This window comes from Bombyx mandarina, chromosome 09, assembly GCF_030267445.1.
Source record: "Bombyx mandarina strain Sakado chromosome 09, ASM3026744v2".
Lineage (NCBI taxonomy): Eukaryota > Metazoa > Arthropoda > Insecta > Lepidoptera > Bombycidae > Bombyx > Bombyx mandarina.
This window is the reverse complement of record NC_143216.1, coordinates 13,240,676-13,253,742: the sequence shown is the minus strand read 5'-3', so window position 1 is coordinate 13,253,742 and position 13,067 is coordinate 13,240,676. Positions and strand designations below refer to the sequence as shown.

Here is a 13,067-nt window from a genome sequence, read left to right as displayed (position 1 = left end):
CTCACCCTCTTCAGACCTTCGTGCGTATTACGAAAGTCCGCATTACTCTTACAATACTAAAAAAATATCTTTCAAATATACAAATTTAATTTTGAAAATGATTCTCTTCTTGCGTTCAGAGGAAAGCGAGAAAGATACGTTTTTTCTTTCACCATTTACATCCATTGCCAACCAATGCTCACATTTACCTACATGACTAATGTTTTACTAACATTATCTGGTATCGCAAGTATAAACTCCACTGATGATCCCTTTAATTATTTTTATCTTTTCACAATAATGAACCATGACTAAAATATTCTAATTAACTAACAATTCGACTCAATATTTAATGGAAACAATTCGTTAAAAGTAATTAGTATTAAATTAATCTTTACAATCCTGTCCTACGTTCATGTTTACTTTAGATATTTCCCGTTTCCTTCTCTAGAACGGGTCCTGCACACGACGAGCATAGAGGGCCTTGTCACCGCTAACCACCTTTGTGTCTGTTTTAACGCTTATTACTATGCTTTTGTCGCAAGCACGCATGCGCACTGACTAACCTTTTTACCTTTTCAGCATCCTTCTAAACACTAGAACACTATCTTTCTACAAAAAAAAGTAATATTATCATAATATTATTGGTAATAAGTAATATTATTGGTTACAAAGAAATAGGTTGGATAGGTTGTAAAATTATCTTGTAACCGAATAACCATCTAAAATACGCAGCTCATATACATTGTGTACTAAAACATTATGCATTCATATTCGGTATTCTAACGTTTAGTGTTTAAATTGATTGTAAATATAACAAAAATCATTAAAAGGCATGGAACACAAGGACTAGGAATTATATATTAATAATTACCACATTTAATTTATATGTAGGATTTTGGTGTGAGATAAATATTTTAGCGGGTTCACTTGCGATTCTATAACAAGTATGAATACATTACATTTTACTCAGCTCATATTCTCTTTTAGTAGGGCTTTTCGTTAGCAAACCATACCCGATCTTGTGGACCGAATGGTAAACAGCCGACGTCGCCCTAGACACGTCATTACGGATCCTCCCGATCCATTAACGGTGCTTTTAGGTACCTCAAGCACCGGTCACCGTCCTCGCCGAACCCGTCGCTTGCGACGAAGAGCTCGACGAGTATATTAACCCATAGACACAGCCCACTGAGTTTTTCGCCGGATCTTCTCGGGTTGCGTTTCCGATCCGGTGGTAGATTCTGCGAAGCACTGCTCTTGCTAGGGCCAGTGTTAGCAACACTCCCGGTTTGAGCCCCGTGAGCTCTCCTACTAGCCCGGTTACGCTGACATAGCTTCTCAAAGCTGTCAGCCTAGGTAGGAAAAAAAAGTTATGTATCGGCATCTGGGATATCACGGCCGCGAAGTCTACGTCCCGTATGAGATTTTGACTTGTTTCGAGGTTGATGCATTTACGTATTATATAGATGTCTGTGGTATTCGATAACTACTAACCACGAGGTGATCCATAACGTCCACTCGACTAATGTAATATAAAACTACCCGCAACTAAAGCAAAGTCCCTAATTCTGTGAGGTCGCGTTCAGTACAAGAGAACATTTTTAAATAGCGTTTTTACTTTTTTGTTTCGTAATGTTAACTTTACATAAACAATAAGCATTTAGTGATATGGTTTTGTTATTAACCAGACGTGTCTGTCTATATACACGTAAATGGGAGTTCAATTTTTATATTGGCTTAGGTCGTTTGAAAAACTAAATTGCTCTTTTTTTTGTTATATCTCCGGCTATGTCGGTAGATACATTGTAGTAACATTTAAATATAATAAGTATAATATAAGTTTTGTGAGGTCGTCATTTTCTGCTTTTTCAACCAGACCATATGATAGTTAACTATACAACGATGATAATCACAAACTCCAATTTCATAATTGAAATCCATAGCTACATGGATATAAATCATATAAATATACTTTACACTTACAAAGTCAGCTTTTATTTCTTAATCTTGAAATTAATGTAAATGAGCTGCCATTTGTAGATACAAATTAGACGGTAATTTCTTTCAAAAAATATTTTCATTTAATCTAAGCTATAAATCTAGGTTGCTTGTCTCATCTGTCTAGTTATTAATGGTGGAGCTAATCAACTTCTAGCGCGTCAGGGATGGTGTTCGTTTAATTTTAACCGTTAGATCGTTTCATTATCTTAGTTTCTGTATTGTAGTTAAAGAGAACTTCTTAAATAGTAATTATTGACACAAATAAAGCATTGAATTTAATTAGCCCATTCTATTATTATTTTTTGCTGTAGTTTGTGATTAGACTGCACTTAGTTTTTTAAATAAAACACAATATGAAGACAATCACATACAGTGTTAAATTGATGACAGCCCTAAAATACTACCGAAAAACTTGGTTAGATTCTGAAATATATAAAGAGAATTGAATTGTACATTTCTCATATATCAAGATGAGACAGGTAACTTAATGATTGAAAACTACTGAAATAGTAAAAAATTTGAAAGGAATTGAAATATCACCAGTGGGTGATAGCAACGTTTAACAATTAGAACATAAATCAGGAGCAACCGTTGCTTCTCGAGGAGCTTCTGGAGCAGGAGAAGCGCGAACAGGAGCGGGAGGGCGAGTGGGGCGGCGGCGCAGTGGCGGCGCCGGCGGTGGTGGCCCCGCCCGCGCCCCCCGCCGTGCCGCTGTTCGCCGGCGTGCCCCCCGTGCAGCCGCCCGCGCCCTCCGACCGCTCGCACTCCGAGGCCGACCTTCACGCGCGCCGCCTCTACGAGCAGTGGCTCAAGCAATTCAATGTCTTCGCAGTTGAGCAACAGCGTTACTACGAGCTCGAGGTTCAGAAACTTCGCAAGATTCGCAAGGTGAGCTCCGTAGTGCGCTTTCGTGTTCGTAAGCTTTGTAGTGCGTAGCAGAACCCCCTTTGTTTTGCTTTTCGTTTTGGCAATATTTCCCTCTTCTTTATTATTTCGAGAATCCCCTTGGGATCCTGCACTCTTTATTTCTTAGTTGACTTTTGTTCTACACCGGTGTTTTTTTATTTTTCAGTCATTAAATAGCAAGCAACGGCAGCTACGTAAGTCGGGGAATGAGTTGCTACCAAACGACGCAGCCGAGTTACAGCGCGTGTCAGCAGAACAGCAGGCTCTGCAGAAACACTTGGACGCCGCCAGGAAGCAAGCCAGGCAGCACAGTATGTTGATCCAGGTAAGCTAATGTTATGATAACTACTTCATATTTAATTTTCTTATCATAAATTCTTAACGAACTACAGTTGTATGAACGCGATTAACCACTTACAAAATTCCAGGAATATGAAAATAAACAACGTCAACAAAATCCTCAACTGGCTCAGCAGACTATAATAAATCAACAGCAGATAGCGACAAATCAAGGCACGCTCAACCAGGCTCAGTCTATGAACCAACAGCAGCAACATCAGCAGCAAACAATCAATCGACCTATGCAGTTGGGCATCCAACAGCAGCAGACGTTGATTCGGAGTCAGCAGACGGTCCTCAGTGGTGAGCAAAGGATTGGACTGGTGACGTCACCGCTGAGCGCTCAGAGCCGGCTCGTACAAGGACGCACGCTCGTCATCGAACAGAGCGCCGTCCCGCAGCCGCAGCTGGTGCGGCAACTGTCGGGGCAGGAGCGCGGCGCCGGCATGCTACAGTTCGCAGCGCAGCGCGCGCCCGCCCCCCGCGCGCCCGGCCCGCGCCCCGCCATGTCGCCGCTGCACGTGCAGTCGCAGTCGCCGCTGCACTCCCTCGCGCCGCAGTCACCGCTCCATCATCTCACCTCGCCGATGCAGTCACCGCTCCACTCGCAGCAGTCGCCGCTGCATCACACCTCACAGTCCCCGCTGCATCCTTCCACTCAATCTCCGCATCACACGCAACAGTCGCCACTTCATTCTCAACAATCACCGATGCACGTCCAACAAACCAATCTGCCTCAACAATCTCCGCTGCATCCGCAACAGTCACCGATGCATCCACAACAATCTCCGATGCACCCCCAACAGTCACCGATACATCCTCAGCAGTCTCCGATGCATCCGCAGCAATCGCCAATGCATCAGCAGTCGCCGATGCACGCACAGCAACAAATGACCACACAACATTCTCCGATGCACCAACAGAGTCCGATGCACTCTCAGCAATCGCCAATGCACGTCCAACAATCTCCAATGCATACTCAACAATCACCGATGCAAACATCAATGTCGCCGCAACATTTTCTTCAACAACTACAAGCTCAAAGAACAAGTCCTCAGCTACCTACGCCCAGTCGGAGTCCACAGGTAAAAAATGTTCATTTTATTTTATACTTAAAATAAACACGAAAATTCTAGTTTTTAATAATAAAAAAAATATTCCAGATTTATCAGCAATCACAAATACAAAGTCCTGTATCATCACATTCGCCACAGCTACAAAACGTATGTATTGAGACAAAATAATTTAAATGACTCTGATTTTTAGCTCCATGATGTAGGACTCCATAGGACAAGGATAGATGGCCAATATTGATACAGAATAGGTCGACATCTCTTTCATTCGAATAATAGCTATCCCTTCAGAGCAGAATGTATGACTCCTTCCTGGTCGAAAAATATGGTATGATATAGGTCAATGCGACTAAATAGGAAGTAGTGGGAAGGGTAGAACAAGTTATATAGGAAAGTCAAATAAAGATATTTACTACTGCAGATGGGTTTTGGGTTTTCAAGGACGCTGTATACAGCATATTTTTTGTGTAGCTTTGCTGTGATATTATCTGACCTATTTCAGGCGGACTTTAGTGGTGCTCGATTTTCAAGACCGGCTTCTGGATGTTCACCAATGCCCACCCGGTTCGCTCGGCCACCTCATCATCAACAAGGTAAAAAGAAAAACTTAATTATAAAAAAGTTAATTAAGATACACCGACAACTTTTATCCATTTTTCGTTTATTAATGCAGGGATGAGAGTCGGTGTTGTGCCTTATGGTAGTCGGCAGCAAACTTCTCCTTTGGGGAGTCCACAACCACTACCGTCTCCGGGCAATCCTAGTAACGAGCTAGCTGTGAGTTTATTTACACATGATAAGTGATTATAGATTTCTGAAAACAAAATTGTCAGTAACTAATCAATAAATTATCTTTGTGTAGAGACAACAAATGTTACAACGTCAGCAATATAGCCCAATGGGAGGGGCGCCCTCATCACCTTCGATATCGAGATCTCCGCACGTAGCGCGCACGCCCACGCCCTCAGCATCTCCTGCCGCCTCTCCAGCGCCCGACCACGGCGGCGGCTCCATGCACTCTCACCACGCCGCGCCCCTCCCGCCCGGCTACCGCTACTGCCGCCCCGGGCTGCGAGGGGGAGCCCCGCCCTGGCCCCCCGCGCGCCCCAAGCTCACGCTACTGAAGCGACGCGCATCTCCGCGCCCGCGCTACCCCGCCGACCAGTCGCACCCCGCGCTCGACGCCGGGCCCGAGACGGACTACGTGCTGTACGCTCGCACCGACGACGAGGACCCCGACGAACTCGAACATCTCGACGACGACGACATCGTGCTCGTCGAGCCGGGCACCATCTCGCCCAGCGAGCGTATCGCCACCGAAGAAGACTTCGAGGAACTGATAGACAGCGGCAAACCTGAAGACGAGGAGGAAGAAGTACCGACACCGCGTACGGAAACTGCCACTAAAACCGTCGCGGTGATCAGCCTGTCGACGGGCTCCCACCAATACAAGCTGATGAGTCCCGCCACGCGCCTGGCCGTGCTCTCGCCGCACGCCAACACTAAAATTCTAAATGAAGTATCGCAGGCGACGGTCGCCTCCGTCTCTATCGCCAACCAGACTATCTCTGTGCCTGTTCTAAAAAACCTTTCCGTGCCCATAGGAAATGCCAAACAGAGCCAAATGAAAAAAATGCCGCACAACATCGCCCAGTCTCTGTCCATAAACGTATCGGCACCGCCACCCTCGAAGTCGATCAGTTCAGTTATAAGCGTCATATCGAACGTACCGAAGGTGGCCAACGTGAACAATCCCGTGATCACGCTAGCGACTTCCGGTGCTGGCCCGTCTCGCGTTCCCGTCTCCATTTTCACCCAACATCATGTCAAACAAAAGATCGTAAAAACGATCGAGAAACCGATGGGATTATCTCTTTCGAGCGCAAAACTCTCCAGTTTGTCTGTGTCTCATGATGCAACTCTTCCTGCAAAAATATTCCAAGATGATGTCGCGTCACCGGACAGCACGGTCGCTGTGGACAGTGGGTCGGAACGAGATTCAGGCCCCAGTAGCTTATCTTCGACAACACAACAGAATATTTTGTCTTCGATGACATGCTTGCAGGCACAGATAGAACAGAGAACGACCACTCTATTCAAAGACCCTAGTAAAGATATTGATATAGAAACTGAGATAAGTCAACAGACTGAACTTCCACATACATTGTGTTTGAGTGATCGTCCGCCTCTTCTGTTGGGCAAAGCGGACATCAAAAGTCCTGACCCTATTCCTGAAAAAATTCCAGACAACATAATGGAGGGCGATGATGAAGATAAACCTGAAGATGAAATTCAAAACGATTTGCTACTTTCGTACAATAAGACAATGGCTGAGCCGTTGCCGCCGCCACCAAATCCTCCACCTCCGGAAACGAAATCCGATGATGGCGTCTTAAAAACGATCAAAGCGATCGCCAATCAGACGAAGGAAATGGTCATTGACTCAAACATGCAACTCACGTCAGATATGGCGCAAGAGTCTGTCCAGATATCTATTCCGTCTCCGACCCCGTCACAGGAGAGGTATCTCAACGACATAACAATGCAAGAACACCATGAAACAGTCGAGGGTAATTCTAAACATGTAGAATCGTTTGAAGACATGCTCTCAATGCTAGAAAATATATCCGACGAGAACAAACCATTCGAAATGAAACAACCCAATCAGAAATCAAATACGTCCGCTCAAAATTCAAACGTACATTCAGTTGCGAAAACAGAAAACAAAGACAATCAGGAACAATCATCGTTTGCAAAACGAGAAATGGAAAGACTAATGCCACAGTCGGCGGCGATACCGCAGCTGTCTCCGCTCTCTCAACCTGCGGAGTTGACGTCCAACATGGCGAATGTGTCGCAACAGCTCCGCACGATTATGTCTTCGTTGAACACCAACTCGGCTAAAACAGACAACCAGCCTGGTCTGAGAAAGAACAGTGACGCTACGACGCCGACTCAAGTCAATTTTGAAAATTTACTGCCCTCCTCTAAAGTAGAGGTGGCTCCTCCGAGACCTTCGCCCATTCAACGGATGGAAAAACCAGCGACGTCAATGCCGAGTCCAGATAACATGCCGATGAGCGCTGCCCAGATGGTGGGCTCACGAGTGAACACATTATCCACTATAGGGCAAATGAGGAAGTCGCCAACTGTGTCACCTATTAACTCGCCTGTGGGTATTCAGAACACTTTGATGAAATCCCCAGCCCAATCGCCGTTGATTTCGAATCAAACTTTTACATCCGTTGAAGATAACAGTCCAGGGTCTGTACCCTCTCAAGTTATACAAATGCCAGCACTTTCTAAGATACAAAACAATCCTTCAGCTGCTTCTTCTATCATTCATACCAGCAACACTATTACAACTAGCATTAATACTTATCCTAAAAATCAACCTTTGCCCACTAGTATTTTAGGTCACACATTATTGCAACCTACAAGGCAAATAAACGCTAACAATTTACCTTTCAATCCACAAAGCATTAGTTCCAGTCAACCTCCTGCATTAGTGATGACTTCGAGACCTTTGATTGGAAATAAAGAACCGCCACCAAACGTTACGGTTAGAACGCACAACATGGTAACACCCGGAATGGGTCAAATGCAAGCCAAGCAAAGTCAGGGGTCGTTAAACTTTATTACTTCATCAAAATTACTCCACACGCAATTGACGTCTCCTCTCAAAAGATCAAAGTCAACCGATGAGCCTAAGAGTGAAGTGATTGTAGGGCATATTCAGCCTACGAAACGACATAGCGTGGAGGCTGTCGTAGTAAAGTCGGAACCTATGGAAACAGAGGATTCAACTACTACATCAACCGGTAATGATATTTCCGGAAAAAATTCACAACATTCGAATGCAAACAACCAAAGAAATGATGAATCACAGAATGTTTTACTCAAACAACTCTTACAGATTACCACAACGGCATCCAATGTGGTTCCGCAACGTACCGTCACAATTCAGAGAACTGCTCCAGCTCTTGGTACGATACCGTCTTTGGAAGCCCAGCTGGCTAGACCTTCGATCCCACCGCCGACCATAGCGCTTAGTCAGGAAGTAGAGCTTCCTAAAAATTCTCCGAGGCAAATGACAACCGTAAGTTCTCCCTTTACAAGCCGACCTATGCAAACTTCCATTCCTAGTTCTACTATTTCTACGCTTATTCATCATTCATCGACCCAATCTCTTATGGATGTAAGGAAGCCTCCAATAAAAATGATTACCAAAGAAGAAACCACGCCTATCCCAGAAAGTTCGCCAACCATGAAAACTATGCACATATACCAAGCTATGAATGCGGATAACCAACAAATGCAACAAAACATTAAAAAAGAAATCACACCGCCGCAACAGAGTCCTGTACATCGTCCATTCACTCCCATGGACGTCAAAAAAGAATTGTTAGATGAAAGCTCGCAACAATCTGCAACGTCGGGCGTTTCCACTGCATCCGATCAAGGTAAACTTGATCAACCCATGAAAGAAGAATACCCAGAAGTTGGGGGCTTAGATCCCTCTTCTGAAGCTAATGCACCTGAAACTCCCTCGGAAGCAAAGAAACGAAAACGGCGCGAATATCAACAGAAGAAGAGAAAAATGCAGCTAAGTATGAAAGCAGCCGCAGAAAATAATCTCAACGCAGCTAACGCGAAAAAGAGGCCGCGCAAAGGATCAAGATACGAAGAAGACTATGATACTTTTATAGATAATTTGATGGCACAACTGCGGTTGTTACCTCCTATGCAAATACAAGAGCCCGCTTTAACAACAAATTTTGCAGTTTGTCCAGTGTTCGGATCCGGCGATTTGACTAAATTAAAAAGTAAGGATTGTGATATATTAAAAGGTGACTTGGTAGGAGACTTTGGTAATGCTAGAATCCCAAACGTGGCCGATTATTATAATACAAAACCGTTTGGAGACGAGGAACCGCTCCCTGAAAAACCACCTGCATCAACACAAAGAGGATTTTACGATCAAGAATTTCAACCAATCATGTTTGATGAAGATCCCGAAGATAAAAAACTAGATTTCATCTGCAAGGAACGTGACACTGACACTCCTGACAGCATTGTCAGTTGTTCTAGTCCAGAATGCCTCGACATCGAGCCCGCTAATAGGTTTCCTGGTCTCAAACTCATCGATGACGAGGAAGAAGAAGAAGATAGTGACTCTGGTTCAGGACGCGTGTCCCCTATCATTCCTATGATTGCCCCCGTTCCAATAAGAATAAAACCAGTTTCCATGTATCAACTGAAAGAAGAGGAAGATCAGAAAGCCCTCAAATGTCTCGACACAGATTCGCCTAACAAGCCTAAGATGGAAGACTCTCCTGGCAGTACGGAGAGCAATGAAAATGTAACCGTTACGCTTACGCTTACTTCTGGAGCTGCAGAAGATATACTTGGAGTTCTCAAGGAACTTGCTGGCATTTTACACATTCCACCACCGACTTCCTACCAAATAATAGAAAGAACTGCTACTCCACCATCACATAAACTCGGTTTGTATCGATCTAAAGGTAAAGACGGCAAAGAAGGTACGCCGATCGACATACAGAGTATTCTCAACGGTGCTGCGAAGTTTTGTCGACATTGTGACGTCGTCATCTTAGATTCTGTAGTACGAGCCAAAGCCTCAGAATTTCCTTTATTATCTGCTAATAAAGGAAACGCCGGTGAAATACTGTGTGATAGCGATTCTGAATTATATTTCTGTAGCACACAATGTTACGAAAGATTTGCATGGCGACCGACCAATATCATTTTAGATGGAAAATCGAAAACTAGTGTAAAGGACGATAATAAGTCGGACGTCGAAACAAATCTATCCAAAGATCGAGACGACTTCGATACCGCGTCCACAGAGAGCATGGAGACGGATGATTTAGATATGAAACCTGACATCAAGGATGAAAAAATGGATCTCTCGTTCATGGATTCGCTGGACAACGATGAACTCATGAAAGAAGTTGGCGATGACGTCAGCGCCTTAGACGAAGATTTGAAAAGTGTCGAACAAGACGAGAAGAGTAATCAGAGTACAGAAAAAGAAAAATACCGAGGCATAAGGTACAAAGCTTGGTCGCCGGGCTGCATCGGTCCGCCTGTGAAGTACAAACGTCCGACAGACAGGGAACTCACAGAGTTAGTGTTCCGCACCGGAGTCGCCATCATGCCTGTGACGAATGAAGACTCTCGCAAATGCGAACTGTGCGGGATTCAAGGAGACGGAGTGGCCGACGGGGTGTCGAGATTACTGAACTGTGACGTAGACCGCTGGGTCCATCTCAACTGTGCACTCTGGTCGGAGGGAGTGTACGAGACCGTGAGCGGTGCGCTGATGAACGTGGAGACAGCCTTGGCCACCGGCTCGAACTCCACCTGTGCGGTTTGTCGTCGACTAGGAGCTACAGTGAGATGTTTCAAAGTCCGCTGTGGAAACGTGTACCACCTCGGGTGTGCCGTAAAAGATAGCTGCGTGTTTTATAAGAACAAGACTGCGTACTGCGCGTCTCACGCACCGAAGGTGAGCATTCAATATTTTACATTTATTTAGACTTTACAAGACTCCCAAAAGCAGACTCAACTATTTTGTAATAAAAGGATGACGCAATTTTATAAAACTTCCAATGAATGCTTGTTTGAATTCACTGGTGGTAGGACCTCTTGTGAGTCCGCACGGGTAGGTACCACCGCCCTGCCTATTTCTGCCGTGAAGCAGTAATGCGTTTCGGTTTGAAGGGTAGGATAGCCGTTGTAACTATACTGAGACCTTAGAACTTATATCTCAAGGTGGGTGGCGCATTTACGTTGTAGATGTCTATGGGCTCCAGTAACCACTCAACACCAGGTGGGCTGTGAGCTCGTCCACCCATCTAAGCAATAAAAAAAAAAATGCTTGTTGTTTTAGTAACTTCATATTTTGTGATTCCGTAAAGTATCCATGACGACTAACAATCGCCCTCACTACTTTCTTGAGATAGAAGATTTTGTTATTTCATTATTAATTGTAATACATTGCGTGCTATACAAACAAACAAGTTTAGTTGAGTTTTTGGAACAACGTTTTCTAGGAATCGTGTTCGGGCTGTAGCATATCAACTAGGAGCCTTCATTGTTGAGATCAGTTTCAATATTTTTTCCATCATACAATTCAAAGTTAATACTTGAAAGCTTATAACAGTTTTGTTAATTTGTAAACTCTTTCTTAGAATGAAAAAGACAATGAACTCACTACGCTGAGCGTGCAACGTCGCGTGTACGTGTCCCGAGACGAGCAGCGGCAAGTGGCCTCGGTGATGCTTCACTCCGATACTAACCATCTGATCCGAGTTGGGGGCCTCATATTCCTCAGCCCGGGCCATCTGTTGCCGCACCAACTGGCCGCATTCCACACGCCCAACTACATCTATCCGATTGGATATAAGATTGTAAGTTTTATTCACATAGTAACTTATAAAGTTCAGCTTTTAAGGTGCAGTAGATTGGGGGGAATAAGGACTAGAGGTAGATTTTTTTTATTGGTGGTAGGACCTTTGGTGAGTCCGCACGGGTAGGTGCCACCACTCCGCCTATATCTGCCGTGAAGCTGTAATGCGTTTCGGTCTGAAGGTTGGGGTAGCCGTTGTAGCTATACTGAGACCTTAGAACTTATATCTTAAGGTGGATGGCGCATTTACGTTGTAGATGTCTATGGGCTCCAGTTACCACTTAACACCAGGTGGGCTGTGAGCTCGTCCACCCATCTAAGCAATAAAAAAAAAAAGAATAGGGACAAATCTGGGATGTCACAATACTTTTGTTGAGTTGTTAGATTTAACTTTGTTGAACTGAAAATGACGTTTATTTAGTGTTTAAGAATATTAAATACGTTAATTTAGTCATCAAAGTTTTGTAACACATTATATGCATTAAAAAGCTAATTGCCTAAAGTTAGCTACCTACCTAACAACTAAATAGTGCCGGCCCTATCGAAAAACTATTGTTCCCATACGTAACCCGATTCACCCAAACGCCTGGGTGAATAAGGATAAGAGAGTTTTTGTAACTTTTTATAATTATTCTTTAATGAACAATATCTTAAGGCAATAAAAATTTATACTACCGAAACCATTATGATCTCCGTTTTATTACTATAACTACAAAAAAAAACGATAAAAATCAATGTTGAACTTAAAAAGTGTCCCGATTCCTTTCCATTTTACGGTGCTCAGAAATAATAATTATATTAATTTTCAATTAAAAATTAATATATAACTATTTTGGTATAAAAGCCTGACTTGGAGAAAACATATTATATTTACCAAGCGTCTTGCGGTGGGTCAACAAATATGTAAATTATATTGGCATCTTAATAGAAAGTCTCAACTGTCAGTTGAAAATAAGCTGTTGCTATACAAATCTATAATCAAACCCATTTGGCCATATGGCATCCAATTGTGGGGTTACTATGTTAAACTCAAATATTGAAATCCTCCAAAGATTTCAATAAAAAAATGCTCAGGATGATAGTGAACGCACTATGGTATGTTACGAATGAATGAACCAATTATGATCTTGCCATAAGAAAAGTCAAAGATGAAGTAATCCATCGAGCTAAAGCCTACTGTGTAAGATTCGAAGCCCATCCAAATAGTCTTGCTAAGCATTTAATAGATGACGAAATGACTACAAGAAGACTCAGAAGAAGAGTGCGTCAAGATCTACTAGATCTATTGTAGATTCATTGATATGAACATGTCAATGTCAATATGAACAAAT

At 43.5% G+C, this 13,067-nt stretch overlaps 1 protein-coding gene across 12 annotated transcripts in view; it reads left to right on the top strand.

Annotated features, from left to right (window-relative positions):
• The window catches only part of LOC114242152 (uncharacterized), a 46,798-nt gene that overhangs the window by 25,059 nt on the left and 8,672 nt on the right, over positions 1–13,067 (top strand). For 11 of the 12 annotated variants that reach the window (XM_089730036.1, XM_089730028.1, XM_089730027.1 and 8 more), the window contains 8 exons: positions 2,566–2,871; positions 3,056–3,214; positions 3,318–4,313; positions 4,392–4,451; positions 4,804–4,894; positions 4,975–5,078; positions 5,164–10,833; positions 11,519–11,737. In XM_089730036.1, coding sequence (XP_089586162.1) covers positions 2,566–2,871; positions 3,056–3,214; positions 3,318–4,313; positions 4,392–4,451; positions 4,804–4,894; positions 4,975–5,078; positions 5,164–10,833; positions 11,519–11,737 — 7,605 coding nt within the window. The remainder of the gene's footprint in view (positions 1–2,565; positions 2,872–3,055; positions 3,215–3,317; positions 4,314–4,391; positions 4,452–4,803; positions 4,895–4,974; positions 5,079–5,163; positions 10,834–11,518; positions 11,738–13,067) is intronic. The other variant, XM_089730034.1, reaches the window with a different exon arrangement.